Source organism: Mauremys mutica, chromosome 5 (assembly GCF_020497125.1).
Source record: "Mauremys mutica isolate MM-2020 ecotype Southern chromosome 5, ASM2049712v1, whole genome shotgun sequence".
NCBI lineage: Eukaryota > Metazoa > Chordata > Testudines > Geoemydidae > Mauremys > Mauremys mutica.
Genome location: NC_059076.1, coordinates 64,563,457 through 64,585,662, shown reverse-complemented (window position 1 = coordinate 64,585,662; position 22,206 = coordinate 64,563,457). Strand labels below are relative to the sequence as shown.

The following is a 22,206-nucleotide window of genomic DNA, read 5'->3' as shown; positions in this document are numbered from 1 at the left end:
GTCAGAAATTGACCTTATCTAGAAGCTTGATGTGATGCCTGTAGCAGGTCCAAGTCTTGCACCCATCCAAGAAACTGGACAATAGAACTGTTTTATAAACCTTTCAGCTTTATTTGAAGCTTAATACCATATTGCTACCAGTCTGCCAAATGATGAACTGGGTCTGTTGATGCAACCTGTCAGCTTCTTGTCTATAGCAGTATCATTCGACAATGTGCTACCAAGATAGCTCAATACTGTTGCAGACTTCTGCTGTGTTGCTGATGGTGACATGTGGTTTTCTGTAGGGTTTCCATGGAGCAGGTTGATAAATGACTTCTATCTTTCTGACTGATTGTCAGCCTGTACCTTTTTCCAGACTATAAATCTTTCCGTAATCAATTGCATCTCTTCTTGAATATGTGCCTCTAGAGCACAGTCAGTGGCACATGGCAGCTCATGAACAAAAGATCTCAAAGAGCTTCATAAAAGATCACAGCCTGTTCAGGTTGAATAATTTTCCAGAGGATCAGAAATGTATCCTGAAACTGGCATTCAGGTCTTTTGTAGCATCATCCAACACTGCTGCATAGCAGAGACTGAACATGGTTGGAACCATTATGCAGCCCTGCTTAATTAGTGATAGGGAATGGGTCAGACAGAACACCATCTACACAGACTTGTCTCGAGCATTCTGTCATAAAATAGCCTCAGAAGGTTGGTACATTTTTCAGCCAAACTTATGTAATGGTTACAAAATTCCAGGTCTGCTGAAGACAGTGTAAAGGTCCTGTTGCTATTCTCTGCATTTTTCCTGCATCTCACAACATCCCAATATCACGTCGGCCATTCCTCTTGCTGGCCTGAAATTATATTGTGATTCCGATAGCACATGGTTAGCGATGTTGCATAACGGACAATCAAAGAAATACTCTGGCCAGAATCTTTCCAGCAATCCAGAATAACGAGATACCATGGTAATTGCCACAGTTGGACTTTTTACCTTTCCTCCTGTATATGGTGACAATGGTGGTATATTTGAAGACTTATGGTACACCTTCAGTAATCAATATATTGAAAAAGAGTCCATGCAATCACCTCAGCAAGGTTTCACCTCCATACTTTGCCTCTTTGGTGCATTCTGTCATTTTTCCATAGCAAGGGACATTCTGAATAAAGTATCTGCCTCCATATTAGGTTTCCTTGAATGATATTTAACTTTGAAGTTAAAGCTAGTTCTGCAGCACAGTGGTCTGAAAGGTCAGCCTTTCAGAATGAAAACATATGTTAAAGGGGTTGTTATGACTGTAAACCCTGAAGGATTGTGCATAGTAGAGGTAGTCATGAAATTTGTCAGCTACAGCCCATTTCCAAGATAGAAACACTACCCTTTTTGAATGAAGGTGAAATTCTTCTCATCTGCAGTTACTGTTCTTGACCCATAACAAATGATTCTTAGTTTAACTTCTTGACATTGTTATAAGAATACATCTAGTTCTTTATTGGAAGCATCAACATGTAGGATAAAAGGCAAGCCAAAACTGGGATAGGACACTATTAGTGGCTATATCAGACAGTCAATCAGCTGGTTTAAAACTCTTTGATGTTGCTCAGTCCATGTACCAACTGGCTGTTTGAAGGATATCCATCCCATGACTCCATCAGCTCTAGAGAAGGCATGGCACTCCTCTTTCAGCATCTGCCGGGCCATTTCTCTTTGCATCTCTGATAAATGGCTCAGTTTCATTGCTGGTTCAAACAGATCTCGATCATCCACTCTGCTTAGAGGCACTTCTCTTTGTTGATCCTTGTACTTCCATTTCTCTCTTTTGGCACTAATGCCACCTGTAAGGGTTTTATTTGTTGAGTATCCATTGGAATTTCAGATTTAATCTGATGTAAACTTCCCAGGACAGTTCATCCCTTCAAAATAATGTCACATTTTAAGTGGTAATTCACAAGGATATTTAACTAGCAAGATGGTCCTTTAGGTATTTTGACTAGTGTGTCTCACACGTCTAAATCCTCAGACCACTGAGCAGCAGCATCTGGCTCAAACACTTCTGTTAAATTTTCAGTACCCAGGCCTGCAGGAGCCCAACATGTTATACTAGTGGTTTTTCCTTCAGGGATAATGACATCCTTTCTCCCCATTTTAACCATGCACAATATGTCTGAATTGTTGTTTCTGATGTTCACAAGAGCTTCCATTTTTGACATACCAACATGAGAAAATACACATTCCACATTGTTAATAAGGCTAGACGCCTCATAAGGTGAATTGCAGCAATCATGTTTGACTATCTGCTTAATAACACCATAGCCAGCGATTACGTTCTCTAATTTGTGTGGACTGACCGGCACAGGAACAGTCTAGATGTCATAATTTTTGCTTAATTAAAACTGGACTTCAATCCACTCTTTGTAAGGGATTTGATTCTATTGGCTGCTCTAAAATCAAGCCCATCTTCCATTTCCAATAACATCAAGCTTTCTAAGGTGTGTTCATGGGAGATTATCATTTTACTCACTGACTCGAGACCAAGGATGCCTGTGCCTCAGTATCCCATAAGGCTTGAGTTTTACTTTATTGAGGAAATGCCACACCTCAGATTTCTTTCCAAATAAATTACCTACTCTCTTTTGCTGCCTGGGTATTAGATGCCAAATGTAGGCTACTCCTAGTAAATTAGTCTTAATAGAACCTTAAGATCCAACTCAGTTTTGATAGGCTCAGATCAGTTTTCCCTCTAAGAAGTTTCTGAGGCTGAGACCTTGACAAACTGGCCTGATTACAGCTTCCATTAACTCTAACTCGGCGTACCTCTTTTGAATCCCACTTTCAATTTGACTGCTCAGACAAAACTCGGGCTTAACCTATTCCTTTTGCAGGGAGCTGTCAAAGTCTTTTTCAAAACCTGGTTTTGTTCTGGTGTGTGGGTGACAATTTTTTCAATTATTTAAAAAAAAAATTAATTTCCTCCATGCTTTCCTGAAACTGTATCAAGTCTTTTTAATTTTTCAGCATACTGTTTCTGAATTGTCTCTATTTTAATTGATTCAGTTTGCTTCTCTTTTTCTATAGCACTGAGGACTACAATCTGATTTATTTTTAACTCCAGCATCATAGACAATCCCTTATCATCCACCTGTTCCCTGGCAGCTTTTCCTGGAAGAGTCTATAGCAGCTTCTAGGCAGGTTCATATCTTGAACAGGTCAGGTTATTGCAATTCAACCTCTCCTGCCTAGTTCCGTAAATGTTAGGAAGTATGTAACCCATTGGTGAATGTGCTACAGGTCTTCCTCTGTGCCAGAGGATCTGAGTTGTTATAACCCCCAACTATAAAGCATTGGCGTTCTAGCTCAAGCTGTAGCAGCTTATAATTTTAGCTCTGGAGGTCCCTGGCTCAATCACCACTGTGTAGGCCAAAAGCCTATATTTTCCCTTTCTTTTTTGGGGGTGGGTGGAGTAGTGGGGAAGAGGAGCAATTGGTCACCAGAGCGGACTTCTCTACCTCTTTTGATTGCACAGGACATTAGCAAGATTTACTTTACTCCCCAGAGCAGTAGAGAGAAGTTAGTGGTCTGTGGGGTGGAAAGAGGACACTTGTGTAATCTTGTTAGAGATAGAGCCTTAAGTAGTCTCTAAAGCAGTTTCTACTGCCTTAAGACAGTTTAGCAGTGGATACCCCATGTCCTATAGGTACCATAAAGCATTCAAGATCAACCAAGCAACTAATTCTAACCCATTCTCTACATACAATGGGCTCAATGGGTCATTTTAATAAACATTTATATTACATTTTATTTTACATACACAAGCAGCATGCAATAACTTGAAAATCCACCCCAGAATGTACACACTTTATAATGGTAAATGAAACACATTACTGTGTTCATTTCAGGAAAGAAGTGTTCACAGATGTCATATGTATAAAGCATACTTAAAGTAACATTTGGGAATGCCCTTCTCAAGTAATGAACTGCTGTGGTATTAGAGGTATGAACTGCGTAGTCTGTAAACAGCCTCTGCTATACTCAAAAAACTCACAGCAAGCAGGGGTTTAAGTTAGGAGGTCAAAAATTATACACTTCCTGCCTGGCAAGAGGAAAGAAGAAATTTTGTTTATAGCCCCAAAGTATTCTGAATTTGCATTGTTCTTAAATATGGTTTAGCAGCTGTTCTGCAGGTAAGACAACATATTTCCTGTATACATACATTCTCCAGGATGCTGTAAAAGATCAAATGTTTCTTTTATAAAGGAAAAACAACAACAACAATCGGATGGTCCAACTCACACTGCTTAAGTTTCCATCCAATATCTTTGCCTGTTTCTTTTCCAGAAGATCTGGTAATGAAAGCTGTTAGGAGGCCCGCCAATCACCCTGGATCTCTCTGACAATCACAGCTCACTGTTAATCTCAAAGATTTTGATAATATACACATTCTATCCTTACTTCAGTATCCTGAGTAACTCAGCATTCTGGCCTTTTTTATTCTTTGGAGAATTATTTGAAAGAAGAAACTGCAACATTATAAAACTCCAAGATTGCGGCCTGCAAACAGGGTTTTCTTAGACAATAGTTGTTTTAGATGATAAGAGACTCAGATTAAGAATTTGGAAAGACAAGTATAAGTGCATGAACTTCAAGTATTATAAACATTAAATTATTTTAAAATGCAATCAGCCTTTCTTCATTCAATGAATAAAAGACAGAGAAAGGTATTAAGGAGACAACGTACATAGTCTATCAGCTGTGTTACATTGCTGGAGGTGATATTTATTAGTTTTTCATTCCATTAAACAATGGAAACATTTAAACATTTGAAATAATGGAACTAAAGGGTGAGTTCATGTCAGTTATGTCTGAATTCCTTGTTTACAAAATTGTATGTTTGAAGACTTTAATAATAAAATAAGTAAATACAATATTTTTCCCAAACAATAAAAGGTTACCTTATTTCTCTATATTTTTTTTTTCTGGAAGCAAACTACATCTGCAAACTATTAATTATCCCTAATACTTGCAAAACCTTTTATATCATATACAGGAATATTTCCTTATGAGTCCTGCACTGTGTTCTAACTGGCAGAAAAATATATTATTTGCAGACAGTGACCACACACTGACCCTGCCTCTGTAAACACAACTTTAATATCAACAAACACTGCATTACCCATATCTCCACACCACTGAAAAGGCAACAAGAAATTGTACAGTATATTCAAATGCACAAATATCTAATTTTGAATGCACTGAAAAACTAGGGTTGTATTAATCATTCAGTTCCAAAGTAAAAAAAAAAAAAAAAACCTTGATCAATATTCCAAAGTTGTCATGAAAATAGAAATGTTTTAGGTTCAGCTCATGTAATTAAAGTTTAAAAATCCATGTATTCTGTAAATCTGATCTATTGCAAGTTACCTGGAAGTAACTGGATGTTTTGGATAAGCTCTACTTCTTACAGGTAAATCAGCCAAACAGCAAAATCCTAAATTAATTAGTGAAACAGGTTCTGCATACTTTAACTATATGACCTGCCTGATTAAAACAAAAATAAGACTAGTTAGCAGCCTAAATAGACAGTATCAGTATTAAAGGAAAAAATCCACGTACACCTGCTGTTACTACATAATGGAATCTGAAATACCGGACTTTTAAATTCAAGTGAGAAAGGGAGGGTAGATTTTCAGTAAATAAAGCCCTATGTAAAAGAGTGCATCACTTTAAAGCTAGGAGTCTCTCCAGCATTTACAAAAAAAGTAACGATTATAGGGATCACCTGAGCTGCTTTTCAAAAGCAGAACTTTGGGGTTGGCTGGTGTCAGTGGCAACTCATGTATAGAGAGTGTTGGTATGCAAAGCACGCACATGCACCCGTAGCTGTGTGTGTGTGTGTGTATATATATATATATATATATATATATATATAAAAATATAAAACACAGCATAGGTTTTCTGTATTCACAATTCTTATTTAGTAGCAGCCTCAAGGAGTTCTGTACCACCCCTGTGGCCCATATGCAGACTGCACAGTCAAGGTCTGATAGAAGGCAAGTTGCGGGGAGTGAGTGGGGTTTGGGGTGTTGGATTCACTGCAAGGGGCCGGCGGTTGGGACCCCAGACCGGCAGTAGGCTGAGTGGCTCATCCTGCAGCCGGTCTGGGGTCCCGGCCGCCAGCCCCGCTCAGCCCGCTGTTGGCCCGGGTTCCACCCATCCAGGCCAGCAGTGGGCTGAGGGTGGGCGGTAGCCGGGACCCCGGCTGGCAAGGGGCCGGTGAACGGGACCCTAGACTGGCAGCGGGCTGAGTGGCTTATCCCACTGCTGGTCTGGGGTTCTGTAATCCAGGCCAGGAGCAGGCTGAGTGGGGCCGGCGGCTGGGACCCCAGCTGGCAGCAGCATGCCACTAAAAATCAGCCCGCGTGCAGCCTTTGGCATGCGTGCCACAAGTTGCCGACCCCTGCTCTAGGAGTTACTCATCTCCCGATACAAATGTTATTTCACTAGCAAAATGGCAGTATTTAATCCAATTCTGCTAGAAAAATAGCGAAAGTGATATTTGTGAGTTTTCTAAGGATGTGGTGTAACAGAATAAAGATATAGCATATAGCCGTACAGGTGTGTGGGAAGGCAATAAAAAGTGGAGGGGAAGAAAAAGGACGAATACCCAGATGAGGAGGGCTTCCCAGCCAGCAACCTAGAATCCAGGTGGATAAAAATCAATGATTTTTAAAAATAAATAAATTTTAAAAAAAGAAGTTGGATTTATTTAAATCGGATTTTTGAGGGAAAAATCTATCTAAAGATAGTTTTAATTAAGATACATTATAGCTCAAAGATAATTCATCACAGAATAGGGATTATACATTCTAATTCTATAGCATGAGACAATATATTCATGTAATGTTTATGAAAAGTTTTGTAAATGAGTTCGAAGAGTTCATGGATTAGGGACCCAATCCTATGGGGTTCCACGGGCTTCTGTATAGATTAACCTAAATAATCTACACAGAAACCCATAGGATTGGGTCCCTAATGAAACCCTATCCAATGAAACTCAGTGCTCAGTCTAGAAGATACCATCAGAGATGCTTAGTTTTGCAGTTCTCAATCTGTGGATTTGTGTTTCCAGAGGTAACATGCTTGTTAACAGCAAAAATGTTTTAAACAAAGAAAGAAAGAGGTGAAAAATAACAGACCTCAACCCTATTGTCCCTCTGCAAATTTGTGTGCACAGAGTCAGTCCCTTACCTCTCTCTAAAAGTGCAAAGTTTCAAAAAGTTCATTGAATAGAAGATTGGTGGGGGCAGAATAGATCTGGACAAGGAGAAGAAATCTGGAAATAAATGTGAGAAGGGAGGGACAGGCAGCAGAAACAAAAGTGAAACTGTTTGAGCAGCATATTCCAGAAGGCTTGAGGTCTTTCTGAGTGTAGCCTTCATTGATTTAAGATCTTCCATATCATTCTCTCACTAGAAGGGAAAATGGCAGCAGGCTGTAAAAGAGACCCAGTTGGGGAATATTTTAATGAAGTTCCTCTACTTGTGGGTAAGACAGGCATGCATGCAAAATGCAAACAGTGCACAAAGAAATGCAAGGCCTGATTCCTGAATGAAACAGCATCATGAGAAGTGTTCCTTCTCAGGAGGAAGCTGCGTTGAAGATGATGAAAGGAACATGTCTGAACATGCAGGATCTTCAGGTTGGTAAACTTTTTTATTTCATACTTCTTTCTTAAGGACTGCCTGTCTTCCTACTGGACTATTCTTGAATTCTCATGTTTGAGCAAAATATATAGTTGTTACTCTATGGGTAGATGCAGTTGTGATGAAAAATAAATCACTGAAATAAGCAGACCTTCCTTTTACAATTTCACCTTTAAAGTAGGTTTCAGAGTAGCAGCCGTGTTAGTCTGTATCCGCAAAAACAACAGGAGTACTTGTGGCACCTTAGAGACTAACAAATTTATTAGAGCATAAACTTCCGTGGGCTACAGCATCCGAAGAAGTGGGCTCACGAAAGCTTATGCTCTAATACATTTGTTAGTCTCTAAGGTGCCACAAGTACTCCTGTTCTTTTTACCTTTAAAGTAGTACTGAGTGTCAGGGAATGCAATGAGTAATACTAAATGACCAGTATGGTAATAATAATTAAATAACTGCATTGACTTATTTTGTTTAGGAGACTCCATCCTCAACATACAGGATTCTGAAGACTATCCACCTTCAAGAGCACCATCATTTCCTATAGTTTCAATTATTCATTTTCTGATATCACTGTAAAACGAATCTGAAAAATTTTCAAAATAAATCACTTTAAAAATGTATAGTGTGTACCTTCTAAAAATGAAACCTACATCTATCTCGGAGTTTTGAAGAATATGTATTAAGGTTATAACAACCAACAAGAATGCACTTTTATAGAGAAATCCATGATTAAATCCAGTCTTCCTTAAATCAAATTGATTTAAATCAAATCCACCACACTAGAATCTTTAGCCAGATTCTTTGAATACTAACCTAATCCTGAATAAATAATGTACGATGTAGTATGTTAACATTTTATAGCAACTTTGCCTTAATAAAAAGTTTTTTTTAAAAAGGTAGCAGCAGCAGCAATGCTGAGAAACATGGGAGGAGTAAAAGGCGAGTCTTCAAACAAAATCAACAATTGAAAAGTTTGTTAATATCATAGGCCCCATTTCAGCAAAGTATATGTTCAAGTTTGTGTTCATACAGCACATAGCACTAGGGGACACCCTGTAACTGGGTCTTTGTGTTCATAGAATATCAGGGTTGGAAGGGACCTCAGGAGGTCATCTAGTCCAACCCCCTGCTCAAAGCAGGACCAATCCCCAAATCTATCAATCACAATATTAATAAACAACAAAGTAAGTGGCAGATACCAAGAGAAAGTAGTGAATATTTACCCATTCCAGTTCCAGCTGGTGCAATCTCTCTGGAGAAGATTTCCACAGCCTTTTTCTGCTTATGGTGTACAGCAAGCCAGATAACAGCTTCCCGTGGACCCTATTTCCAAATATTAGGAGTAATGGGTTCAAGAATGATAAAAAAGGTTAACTTGCATACAGAGTTCTAGTAAATTTAAACATGTAGAATCATACAAAACTGAACTACCACTACTGCAGTTGAGACACTGCAGAAAGCCAATCACTATACAATATTACTAAGCACTATAACTGTGTGTATCCAATTAAAATCAAGTCTGGGGTTGCATTCTAATATATCTTAGAGAACTTTTGAATTTAATTTGATCTCAACCAATATTTAAGTAAAAGAAACACTTGCTTCACTTTCAAATTGGGGTGGCAAGCTCATTTTTGTCTCATTTTGAACCTATTGAAAACATTGTGGGGTCAAAGCTAATGGGTCAGGCTCAAACCCTACATGAGGAGAGCCTGCTGTGCCCGGAGGGATTCACTCATGGAGGAGAGGGAAATGAAAACACTGTGCCCTCTTTCCTCAGTAGTTTCATAAGAGGAAAGCACTTTTAAAAATCCATCAGGCTTGGGGAAAGACAATGGGTGCAGCGCGGAACATGGTTCGGACAGAGACATCCCTTAGGGGAGGATCTACTAATGGAGATTCTCTATGTTCTACTAAGGAGAAGAGTATGGAAGATAAAATACAGGTAGGCTCTGATGAGAAACAGTCAAATGAAAAAAAGTCTCATTCAATTACAGCTAAAAAGTGACAAGTTTTTAAAGTACTTATATACCAATGCTAGAAGTCTAAATAATAGGATGGGTGAACTAGAGTGCCTTGTATTAAATGAGGATAGTGATATAATAGGCATCACAGAAATTTGGTGGAATGAGGATAATCAATGGGACACAGTAATACCAAGGTATAAAATATATCGGAAGGACAGACCAGGTCGCGTTAGTGGGGCAGTGGCATTAATTGTGAAAGAAAGTGTAGAATCAAATGAAGTAAAAATCTTAAATGAACCAAACTGCACCACAGAATCTCTATAGATAGTAATTCCATGCTTCAATAATAAGAATATAGCAGTAGGGATATATTACCGACCACCCGACCAGGATGGTGATAGTGACTGTGAAATGCTCAGGGAAATTAGAGAGAGGCTATTGAAATAAAAACTTCAACAATAACAATGGGGGATTTCAACTATCCCCATATTGACTGGGTACATGTCACCTCAAGACAGAATGCAGAGATAAAGTTCCTTGACACCTTATATTACTGTTTCTTGAAGCAGCTAGTCCTGGAACGCACCAGAGGAAAGGCAATCCTTCATTTAGTCCTAAGCGGAGCATAGAATCAAGTTCAAGAGGTGAAGATAGCCGGACCACTTGGTAATAATGACCATAATATAATTAAATTTAACATCCCTGTGGCGGGGAAAACACCACAGTAGCCCAGCACTGTAGCATTTAATTTCAGAACGAGGAACTACAGAAAAATGAGGAGGTTAGTTAAACAGAAATTAAAAGGTACAGCACCAGAAGTAAAATGCCTGCAAGCTGCATGGAAATTTTTTAAAGACAGTATAATAGAGGCTCAACTTAAATGTATACCCCAAATTAAAAAACATAGTAAGAGAACCAAAAAAGAGCTACCATGGCTAAATAATGAAGTAAAAGAAGCAGAGAGAGAGGCAAAAAGGCATCCTTTAAAAAGTGGAAGTTAAATCCTAGTGAATCCTAGTGAAGTTAAATCCTGGCAAATGAAGTGTAAAAATACAATTAGGAAGAAGGCCAAAAAAGAATTTGAGGAACAGTTAGCCAAAGACTCAAAAAAAAATAGCAAATTTGTTTTTAAGTACATCAGAAGCAGGAAGCCTGCCAAACAACCAGTGGGGCCACTGGACGATAGAGGTGCTAAAGGAGCACTCAATGACGATAAGGCCATTGCAGCGAAACTAAATGAATTCATTGCATCAGTCTTCATGGCTGAGGATATGAGGTAGATTCCCAAACTTGAGCCATTCTTTTTAGGTGACAGATCTGAGGAACTGTCCCAGATTGAGGTATCATCAGATACCTCAATCTGGGACAAACTGATAAATTAAACAGCAGTAAGTCACAAATGGTAGTCACCCAAAAGATCTGAAGGAACTCAAATGTGAAATTGCAGAATTACTAACTGTAGTCTGTAACCTATCATTTAAATCAGATTCTGTATCAAATGACTGGAGGATAAATAATGTGACACCAATTTTTTAAAAGGGCTCTAGATGTGACACCAGCAATTACAGACCGGTAAACCTAACTTCAGTATCAGACAAATTGGTTGAAACTATAGTAAAGAACAAAATTGTCAGACATACAGATAAACATAATTTGTTTGGAAATAGTCAACATGGTTTTTGTAAAGGGAAATCATGTCTCACCAATCTACTAGAATTCTTGGGGAGGGGGGTTCAACAAGCATGTGGACAATGGGGATCTAGTGGTTATAGCGTATTTAGATTTTCAGAAAGCCTTTGACAAGGTCCCTCACCAAAGGCTCTTAAGAAAAGTAAGCTGTCATGGGATAAGAGGGAAGGTTCTCTCATGGACTGGTAACTGGTTAAAAGATAGGAAACAGAGGGTAGGAATAAATGATCAATTTTCAGAATGGAGAGAGGTAAATAGTGGTGTCCCCCAGAGGTCTGTACTGGAACTAGTCCTATTTAACATATTCATAAATGATCTGGAAAAAGGGGTAAACAGTGAAGTGGCAAAATTGGCAGATGATACAAAACTACACAAGATAGTTAAGCCCCAGGCAGACTGTGAAGAGCAACAAAAGGACCTTTCAGAACTGGGTGAATGGGCAACAAAATGGCAGATGAAATTCAATGTTGATAACACAAAGTAATGCACATTGGAAAACATAATCCCAACTATACATATAAAACGATGGGGTGTAAATTAGCTGTTACCACTCAAGAAAGAGATCTTGGAGTCATTGTAGATACTTCTGTGAAAACATCCATTCAATGTGCAGCAGCAGTCAAAAAAGCAAACAGAATGTTGGGAGTCATTAAGAAAAGGATAGATAATAAGACAAAAATATCACATTGTCTCTATATAAATCCATGGTATGCCCACATCTTGAGTAGTGAGAGCAGATGTGGTCACCCCATCTCAAAAGAAAAAAGATATACTGAATTGGAAAAGGTTCAGAAAAGGGCAACAAAAATTATTAGGGGAATGGAACGACTGCCGTATGAGGAGAGATTAATAAGACTGGGACTTTTCAGCTTGAAAAAAAGATAACTAAGGGGAGATATGATAGTGGTCTATAAACTCGTGACTGGTGTGGAGAAAGTAAATAAGGAAGTGTTATTTACTCCTTCTCATGACACAAGAACTAGGGGCCACCAAATGAAATTAATAGGCAGCAGTTTTAAAAGAAACAAAAGGAAGTATTTTTTCACACAACGCACAGTCAACGTGTGGAACTCCTTACCAGAGGATGTTGTGAAGGCCAAGACTATAACAGGGTTCAAAACAGAACTAGATAAATTCATGGAGGATAGGTCCATCAATGGCTATTAGCCAGGATGGGCAGGGATGGTGTCCCTAGCCTCTGTTTGCCAGAAGCTGGGAATGGGCAACAGGGGATGGATCACTTGATGATTACCTGTTCTGTTCATTTCCTCTGGGGCACCTGGCATTAGCCACTGTTGGAAAACAGGATGCTGGGCTAGATGGATCTTTGGTCTGACCCAGTATGGTTATTCTTATGTTGCTAGCAGAAACTGCTGTGGGGACGCATTAAGTCAACTCACTACCTCCACCCTCCCATACCTTCTTCTAGCTCCTTAGCCGTACTCCACTTCCCAGGCCAACCATACACACTTCTCACTTTGATTTTCATTCTGCAAAGTCTGCCCTGGAATGGACTTTCTGCCACTGGAGGATCTTCTATTGGGGTCTACACTCTGGTGAAAGCTTTAAGATGAAAACTTGTCTCCCATGAAGTCAATGGCAAACCTCCCATTGACTTCAACGGTGCCAGGATTTCACCTTTTTTAAAAAAAAGAAAAAAAAAAAAAACCTCTCTATTGTATGTTTTTCTCTTTATACTTAACAATTTTTGCTTGTCTTGTGCAGATGTAATCCCTAATCATATCTGCCTAAATACGGCATTTCTAAATACTCTCCTTTTTTGCAGCTGGGATAAGATTCCTCCTGCAGTTTCCTCTGATCGTTTTCTGCTTTTACTCTCATTTCAGTGACAGCCTCTGTCAGCTTTAGGTTTCTTTTTTTACCACAAGCAACCAACCATACCTATGTTTTTTCAAGTGAGAATTTACGTTCTTCAGTAAGATAAATGCTTGCGTCAGCTTTGATTCTACCCTTTTGATCAAAGTTCCAATATTAAGCCCTATATCAGTTATTTGGAATACAAATCTAATATACCATCCTCAGTTCCCTAGGAACAATAATAAATGTTTCTATTTTTTATATGAAATGGGATTGCATAAAGTTATAACCCTACAGATCAGATTTTTCTCACATGGAATTATAAAGTGTTGTGAAATATTTCCTCTTCCTGACAGTCAGCTATATTATACAATTTACAGTTCATGCTAAGTTCTTCTTGCAACCCCTCTAGGTCTATCCAAGGTCATGTTAGACTTAATACAAACTTGAACTTCTTCACTGCAGACTTTGTGTCTCAAACCTAGTTTTGCTAAGAGATTTACTCTGTTTGTTAGTGAACATGGAGAAAAATTCTAAAAGTTTATTTGATAAGTTCACATGAAATCCTGATCCCATTTAACACAATGGCAAAACTCTCATTTATTCAAACAGGAGCAGGATTTGGCCTCTCAATGTGAGGAGGCTTTTTTTCCTCATTTCCGTTTTCTTCTGGTCTTTTGCTATAAAGAAATTTTCACAGGGAAAGGAGATGTTCTATGAAAACACGCCAACATTCAATATTAAACGTATTATTAGTTTCTACAAAACCCATACTGCTTTAGACTCTGCTTCTGGAATGTTGTACATAAAGAATATTAGACTCATGATATATTCTAGCAAAAAATGGGCAGAGAAAAGAAGTAAAGCGACCAAAAAGGTAGAATCCAACAAAGTGGAGCCAAACCAGTCAGAGATTATCCTCATTCTCTGTTTGTTCAATGCCCTTTTCACTTTCTACTTCATTAAGTTGTCTCTTCCACATTTTATTTCAGTTTCCCATTAGAATCAGTAGAACCCTAGAGAGAAGAAGGCACCATCTCTGCTCACTAGGGTCTACCCTTCTTTTAACTTCCTCCTCCCCAACAGGTACTGGGTCGTACACTTCTTCTGCCAGTCTACTATTACCTTCTGTCCTCCTCACAGGGAACTCCTGTGGGTAAGTGGGGAGACCATGTTCCCGCTTCCTCTGCCCGCCCATAGTCCAGCAGCCTACCACTGTGTCAGCTCCTTCACTGAGCTTTTCCCCCTTGATAGCTACAGGCTGCACTAGTAACTCACAGGAGGAGTTGGCTCAGTTGCAGGTAGCAAGCCAGTGGCTGGGAGGGAGGTTACGATGATCCTAATGCTGTCGGTGGAAACCGAGATGGCTCCTTCACAGCCACAAAGAGGTCAGAGATTCTTCCTCTCCCCAAAATAGGGAGTCCCCCACTACAATCCTCGTAAACATCAAAGATCAGGCCTGGATAGCTCTGTGCGTGAAAGCTGAATAACCCATGATATTTAGTAAAAAAACATCATCAGTCCTATCGTTTATAATACAAAAGCTCCCTGTGAAGCAGGAAGGACTAGGTACCTACTGGCATTAGCAGCAACTACACACCACTCCACAGAAACACTAACCCAGGAACCAAACACTGTAACAAACCTCGTTGCCAACTCTGTCCTCATATCTACTCTAGTGACACCATCAGAGGACCCAACCACATGAGCCACACCATTGGGGCTCATTCACCTACCCATCTACTAATGTGATATATGCTATCATGTGCTAGCAATGCTCCTCTGCCATGTACATTGGTCAAAACGGACAGTCTCTACGTAAAAGAATAAATGGACACAGATCGGACATCAGGAATGGTAACATACAAAAGCCAATAGGAGAACACTTCAATCTTCTTGGACATTCTATAACAGATTTAAGAGTAGCCATACTTGAACAAAAAAACTTCAGAAACAGACTTCAAAGAGAAACTGCAGAACTAAAATTCATTTGCAAATTTAACACCATTAATTTGGGCTTGAATAGGGACTGGGAGTGGCTGGCTCATTGCAGAAGCAACTTTTTCTCTCCTGGAATTGACACCTCCTCCTCAATTATTGGGAGTGAATTACATCCACCCTGATTGTATTGGCCCTGTCAAGACTGGTTCTCCACTTGTGAGGTAACTCCCTTCTCTTCATGTGTCAGTATAACAATGCCTGCATCTGTAATTTTCACTCCATGCATCTGAAGAAGTGGGTTTTTTACCCACGAAAGCTTATGCCCAAATAAATCTGTTAGTCTTTAAGGTGCCACCGGACTCCTTGTTGTTTTTGTGGATACAGACTAACACAGCCACCCCCTGATACTAACTAATAAGATACTCTTGCGTTTGTATTAATATACCACTAGGGAACTTCCCAAGTGCTTAAAATCACATAGCTGATACACAGCCCAGTACCTCTCAAGATACAGGACTTGAAATATGCACCACTGTGGCTCATTTCAGGTAACATCTGATTGCTACAGTATGTTAGTTTTCCCTACTGCTAGATGCCCACTGCAGGGTTTACACACACAGATAATATTGTCAGAACTAACAAACAATTTACTTTCCCCAGAGAAAGCATTTGCTTGGTGCTATTACCAGGAGGTCAGATTTGTTACTGGCTTGGTGAAAACTAATTACAGAATACACCATCAGCTTGGGGTGTCTGCTCTGGTTTCTGAGAATCTGCCCTGAGGTAGGCACTCTCAGTTGTGAGGCAATCCAGACAGCATGACACAGCTTATGACTGATGCTGGAAGACTGACAAGTAATTTTTTTTTTGTTTAGCTTTTTTAAAATCCAAACTAGTGTTTACATTTTTCAAAGATGCAGCATTTACCTCAATCATATTATGTGGCAATGAGTTTTACAACTGGACTGTGATTTGATTAAAAAGGATTTCCATATATAATTTTAAAATGTGTTGCCTTATAATCTCAGAGAGGCCCCACTTGTTCATATTATCAATGGGCAAAGTAAATAGGAAAGTTTTCTAGTTTTCTTTATGCTACCCATTATTAAATAGTCTCAACTTTTCTTAATCTTCTTCTTTCCCGACACTTTTAATATGTCTTCTCACATCAAAGCCTACGAGGTCCCAGATCATATTTGTTGCCTATTCCTTTGGGAAAAATGGAGGGCACATGGAGCATATTAGTGCTGTGAGAAAAAAGCTACAAAAGCATCCAAATGTGCTCTTCATTCAAAGGACAAACACACTAGAGACTACTCAATGTCCTAGCAGTGCTGTCATCTCTGGAACCTTCTTGTAATGCTCAATCCAATCCCCACTAAACTACACAGAAATACTCCTATGAATTCAATGAACTATGCATCAGGTTCTTAATGAACAAGAGAAGACGGTATGAATTTATTTGTAAAAATTATCTTTAATTGTTAAGCAACCTAAACTTGCTAAATAAGGCGATCAAGGTAATTAATTCATTCCACTGTTATCACATTCAAGACACGAAGATCAGTGATTCAGCTACTCCACACCTAAAATCACCCAACCATAAAATTTCATAATAAATTTATTATAATTTGACTTTCTTTTTTCCCCTTTTATTTATAAACACAGATATCTGATTGATACAAGCCTGAACTAATTAACTACCTGTTTATAAAGTTGGGACATTTTCACCCTCTCCTATTCTAAGAGCATGTCTACACTGGTACAGTCAGGAAAGTGAAGCCAAATGAACTAAAGTTGTAAATTCAAAGCGTGTTAGTTAAATCACATTAAACCCCGGTGTGGACACTTTCATTTAGAAGTAAAGTGGCCTTAATTCACTTTAGCTTAGTGTGCTAGCTAAAGCTCTGATGTAGTCACATGACTACGTTAATATGAACAGAGTATCTTTTAGTTCGCACCAACAGGGTCCACATGGGACAGTTACAGCGCAACACTTCAGAGCACTCTACAATTCACACCCCTGCAGTCCACATTGTGGCACTATGTAGACAAGCTCTTAGACCACTTTACTTCTGAACGAAGGCACCCATACAAGGGCATCAATAGTTAATTTGGCACCAATGGTTAATTCGGCTTAACTTCCCATGTAGACAAGCCCTACTAAGAGTTATCAAAACAGAACTGAAATTACAAAGTCAATTTTTCATAGCTCCCATCACATGTGATAGTGTGCCACGAGGGCAAACTTTAAGGATATATTTTATAAAGTGTACAAACAGCCGGTGCTCTGACCACATTTATACAACTGAAAAAAATCAAACAAAGCAGCAATCTTCAGGCATCTTCTTAAGAACTGTTAGGACACAGAACAGGAGGAAGCCTCCAGCTCAAATTTAACAAGGAATGTATTTTTCACATCCACAGCTTCAAGACTTAGGGACTAAATTAGTGCAATTAAGTCGCCTGGTAATTAGTACGAAACATGTCTATGCAAAATAAAACATTTATGGATTTACATCTGTTTCCGGACTATATCAGGCCTTCAATATTCCTTTTATATTTCCATTTGGCCTTATGCTTACTTCCTAGCTTTCAAATAAAGGATGCTGCAGTGATCTAAAAATTAAAAAAACAAAATAGCTGTCGAGGTATATTACTCTCTGTCCAACTTCACACCTGGGAAGACTGAATGGTTGCACAGCCCACAGAGCACGGTCTGTAAGTAACAACTCAGAAACTGAATTGTCAACAAAGGAGTACAAATGAGTTCTTGGCCCTTTCAGCTTTAATACTCCTGGTAATCATAAGGTAGGGGCAGGAAAGACATCCCCTGAAATTTCTACCATCCTTAATGAAATTTTGCCCTTCCGCCTCCCTTTAAAGAAGAGCAATCTCCCTATTGGTGCTATCCACTTCCACCCAGGAGCTTTACAGGAGCTACAGTAACCTACGTGGCCCTAGTGGGAGGCCAAAGGGAGTGAATATCTGCAAATGTCTGCTTTTATATTTTCATCCCCATCCCAAGTAGCTCTGCATATGCCACCCACAAAATCTATGGCCTAATAGGCCCCATCCAAACTCCCTGGCTAGAAACAACCAGCAGTGTTCAAGCCATGCCACTCATGTCAATGCCACTGCATTTTTAATACTTCCCTTGACATCATTCTCTTCCACCTAACTAAGGCCGATATGTGCAGGGCTAGTAGCACTGACCATTATTAAGGTTGCCTATTTCCAATTACTAGACCCTGTTTTCAGTTGTTTATATCTTAGCCAAACTAACTATTTGGGCTGATGTTTTCCATGCCAGGTGTGTGCCTCAAATTGAGTAAATACATATATTTTTTTAATTTTAGCCAAAATGATTGAGTCATTTCCAAGAACAAAGCTAGGGAAAAAGATGATGTTTCATCCATGCTTAAAAATTCTGATGACCTTTTCTTTGAGGCGTTCTAGTGCCCCCGTGCTTTGGAGCAGGGATTTGAAATTTGGTTGGGGAATGGCCTGTGTCAGGGATGTGTTTTTGACATCCCCATGAAAATCTGCCGAAGTTTGGCCATGTTATAAGGCTTTGAAAAAGAGTAGCCAGAAGTGGGGGGCCTGGGATAGGCTGCACAAGGAAACTGGGGACAATGATCTGGTGGTGAGGAAAAACAGAGGAGAAGACTAGGCAAGGAGACTGAGGCCGAGATGAGAAACATGAGGAAGGGAGACTGGAATTAATTAGGTGAGGAGAATGGGACTGAGCCAAGGATGAGGAAGAGCCAAGACTGAGCCAAGGACAGGTTGGAATGGAAAGTGAAGAAGGAGTTACCCCCGTGGGAAATAGGCAGAAGAGTCTATGCCCTCTAGAGCATTCTTCCCTCCAGAGCCTGAAATAGAACTCAAGATTGCACAGTTTCACCATTCCTCTGCTGTCAGCAAATATCTGTGAAACATATTGGTAAAGTTTCTCATTCCATTGTAGTGCTGGTTTCCTTAAAGGATGATAATCTACTATGGCTATCAGTTATTTTGTTAGCTCAAGTGCCAGAGGTCTATGGGGTAGATCTAAGGGTTCCAACCCTGTTGATGAACCAGGTAGGTGTCAATATGGTGCCACATGATGAAATTTCTGGGTTTTTTTTTTTTGCAGTTTGCTTTAAAAGAACATGAAGGTTGCACGCTAAAGTCAAGCATTCAAAAATATGGAAATGCCAAAATTAAAACTGCCTGTGCAAACTCAGTTCAGTCCCCCTGGACATATGCATTATGACAGCATCTCTAGTTACACAATCACATATTTTTTCCCATAGGATCTCTCCCTCATTCAATGCATGGTATTGACCTGCTCTGAGGATGAATAAGTAGTGAAGGAAACTCTCTGTAGGACAACTGCATAATCTGTTCCAGAACTTGGAAGATGTGTAGTGACTGAGGTAGGGGATTGCAGGACGAGAAAGGATGGTCTTTGCTTGAGGCAGCTGAATGTTGTTCTGGAGAACTAGATTCTATCCTGGTCTCTATGAAAAACTTTCTATGTGATGTTAAGCAAATCGCTTAAGCTAACCTTTTGACAGATAGTAACTAATCATGTGTTCCCTCATTTTTTTGGCTATTTGAGTTGAGACCAGGGGGTTTGATGATCTTATATTCTCCATGTGTCAGTTCCGTATCTGTAAAATGGGGATTATAATAGCTGCTCATCTCATAGCGGTGTTGCAAAAATAAATGAATGTTTATGAAGCACTCAGATATTATAGTGATGAGTGCCATAGAAAAGCTCACGAAGAAATTAAAATACTGTCTTTAGAGCAGGTTTTGAATGTTTTGCTGTAACTAAAGTGGGGGCTACAGATGGAACAAGGAGGAGAAAAGAAAAATACTGAATAGCTGCTAATTAAGTGAGCACTCTCCATTCTGTGTACTAACTGAGAACATGGGTCCTAAGGGGGGAAAAAAAAGAGTATTATATCATGTAACTAAAGACAGCCCCATAATGCACAGGCAACTTTAATTCTGACATTTCCTAACTTCTGAGAGGTTGACCTTAGTAATATTATTTAATACAGTTTGTGTGTGTTTAAAATAGAGAATCAGAGCATATGATCCTGGAAAAGGAAGACATAGGTCCACCACATAAGCATTACACTCTGATTTAGTTTTACTGCACTGCAGAATGAATTTAATTATAAACATTAAAATAAACAGTTACACTGATAAGTTACCTAGTTCTATTGTAGAAATTGACTCTTCATAAACAGTTTAACTTTCTACATAACACATGTTCTTGTCTCCTATAAACATATATATTCAGCAATTTTGAAATACTGACACATTCCTCACATCAGATTCATAGACTGAGCTTTGCCAAACATGTATCTTGGAATTTTGCAAGACTTTGCAACTGACAAAGAAGAATTAGATGCTACTGTTTTGGAACAAGCCACACAACCTAAATATTTAAGTGTATGACTTAACTCAAGATTTATTGCTGTCTTTTACAGACCTTCATATGTATGGATTTAGTTGCAGCATGCGTGGTAGTTGCACCCACTATGGCTAACATTCAAATCTGTATATATGAATTTAACAAGTCACAAAACACAGCACATTATCATGTAATTAAAGACTATCATAATGCATATACACAAGGGGGCCTAATTAAGGCAACCTTAATTCTGGTATCTCCTAAATTCTGAATGCTTAACTGTGTAACCTTAACATTCTTTTAAAGTATTTTAATATAAATTTAAATATGTGTAATATGTGATCACATCAAAAGAACTACTATTATGAAGTTTGCTCTTGGGCAGATATTTATTTACACACACACACACACACACACACACACACACACACACACACACGTTAAAAAGTGTTTCTTTAGATTTCATAACAATGCATTTGTTGCACAGCAAGGTCTCAATCCTACAAAGATTTATTCGTTACTTAACTTTTGAGTATTCACATTGATGTTCACGGGTCTACACATGAACCTAAAGTTAGGCATATGCAAGATGTTGTTAGCTCAGGAATTTCCCCCAGTAAGTAATCTCTTAAAAAAAAGTTACATAAAGATAACATGGGGGAATTAAAATGGGTCAGAAAAGGCTTCATATTCTTCTGTTTGTACTTACATCATCTATTTTCTTTTTAGCATGGGGTCCATATGTATCTTCAGAACCTAAAATCTGTATGTTAACTGCACAGTAATCTTCAAACCCAAGCTGACTGAAAATATGGCGAGTCCTGCAACAGATTATTTGTTATTAGCAAACTGCTTCAAAAATATTATACGCAGTAACAGTGCAGGCCATTAGTTTTAGTTCTAAGTGCTAGTTAAATTTGGATTTGAATACTTCTTATCTGGGCAAATTTACTGCTATATCATAGTGACAATATCAAGTTAGTCATACTCAAAATACATCTTGACCTCTTGATTCTAAATTTCTATTTATTTAAGTTATCTTAAAGATGGCCTGCAAAGGAAAAAATAAATGGGCTTGTACTTTTTACTTGCTTCATTCTGATGAATGAAGAAAGCAGAAAATGTTATTAAAATTAATACATTCTGCTTGCTTTTACATTAGAAATTCAGGTCCTAGATTTGCTCTTCCTGGAAGACACTATGAATAATTAAGAAATATATGAATGACATCACAAGTAGATTTCACTTCCTTGATACTTAACTGAGTTCAGGAGGAATTTTTATTCAGACTTAAAAATTCCTTGTTTTGTGTTAATCCCTATGTGAATTAAATGCCTAAAAACAGTTGGAAGAAAAAAGTTATTTGTTGAATTTTTACCACCTCCAGCTCTTCAGTTAAGAGCTGAGAAGCTCTCAATACATTTTTCTGGGTCCTTCCCAGTGGAGATTTCCACTAAACACCAGGAAGACAAGACTTGACATTCCTAATGTGTCTATAGTTAACAACAAGCAGGAAGGAAGAAAGGGGGAAAAACAGGAAAAACATCTTTCCCGCTTTCTTCATACTGCATAAAAAAAAGTATATACACATTTTTTTCCATTGCGGGTTATATTCACAGATATTGTAGGTTAATCTATATTTGCTAGATTTAGGATTTAACTTGAGATGGTATTTACATTACTTTTATT

General features: G+C 38.7%; 1 protein-coding gene across 3 annotated transcripts in view; it reads right to left on the bottom strand.

Moving 5' to 3' along the window:
- LOC123371030 overlaps positions 1-22,206 on the bottom strand; it is a 105,229-nt gene that overhangs the window by 50,579 nt on the left and 32,444 nt on the right. For all 3 annotated transcript variants that reach the window (XM_045018132.1, XM_045018134.1, XM_045018133.1), the window contains 2 exons: positions 21,227-21,338; positions 8,913-9,012 (listed from right to left, as the gene is read on the bottom strand). In XM_045018132.1, coding sequence (XP_044874067.1) covers positions 8,913-9,012; positions 21,227-21,338 — 212 coding nt within the window. The remainder of the gene's footprint in view (positions 1-8,912; positions 9,013-21,226; positions 21,339-22,206) is intronic.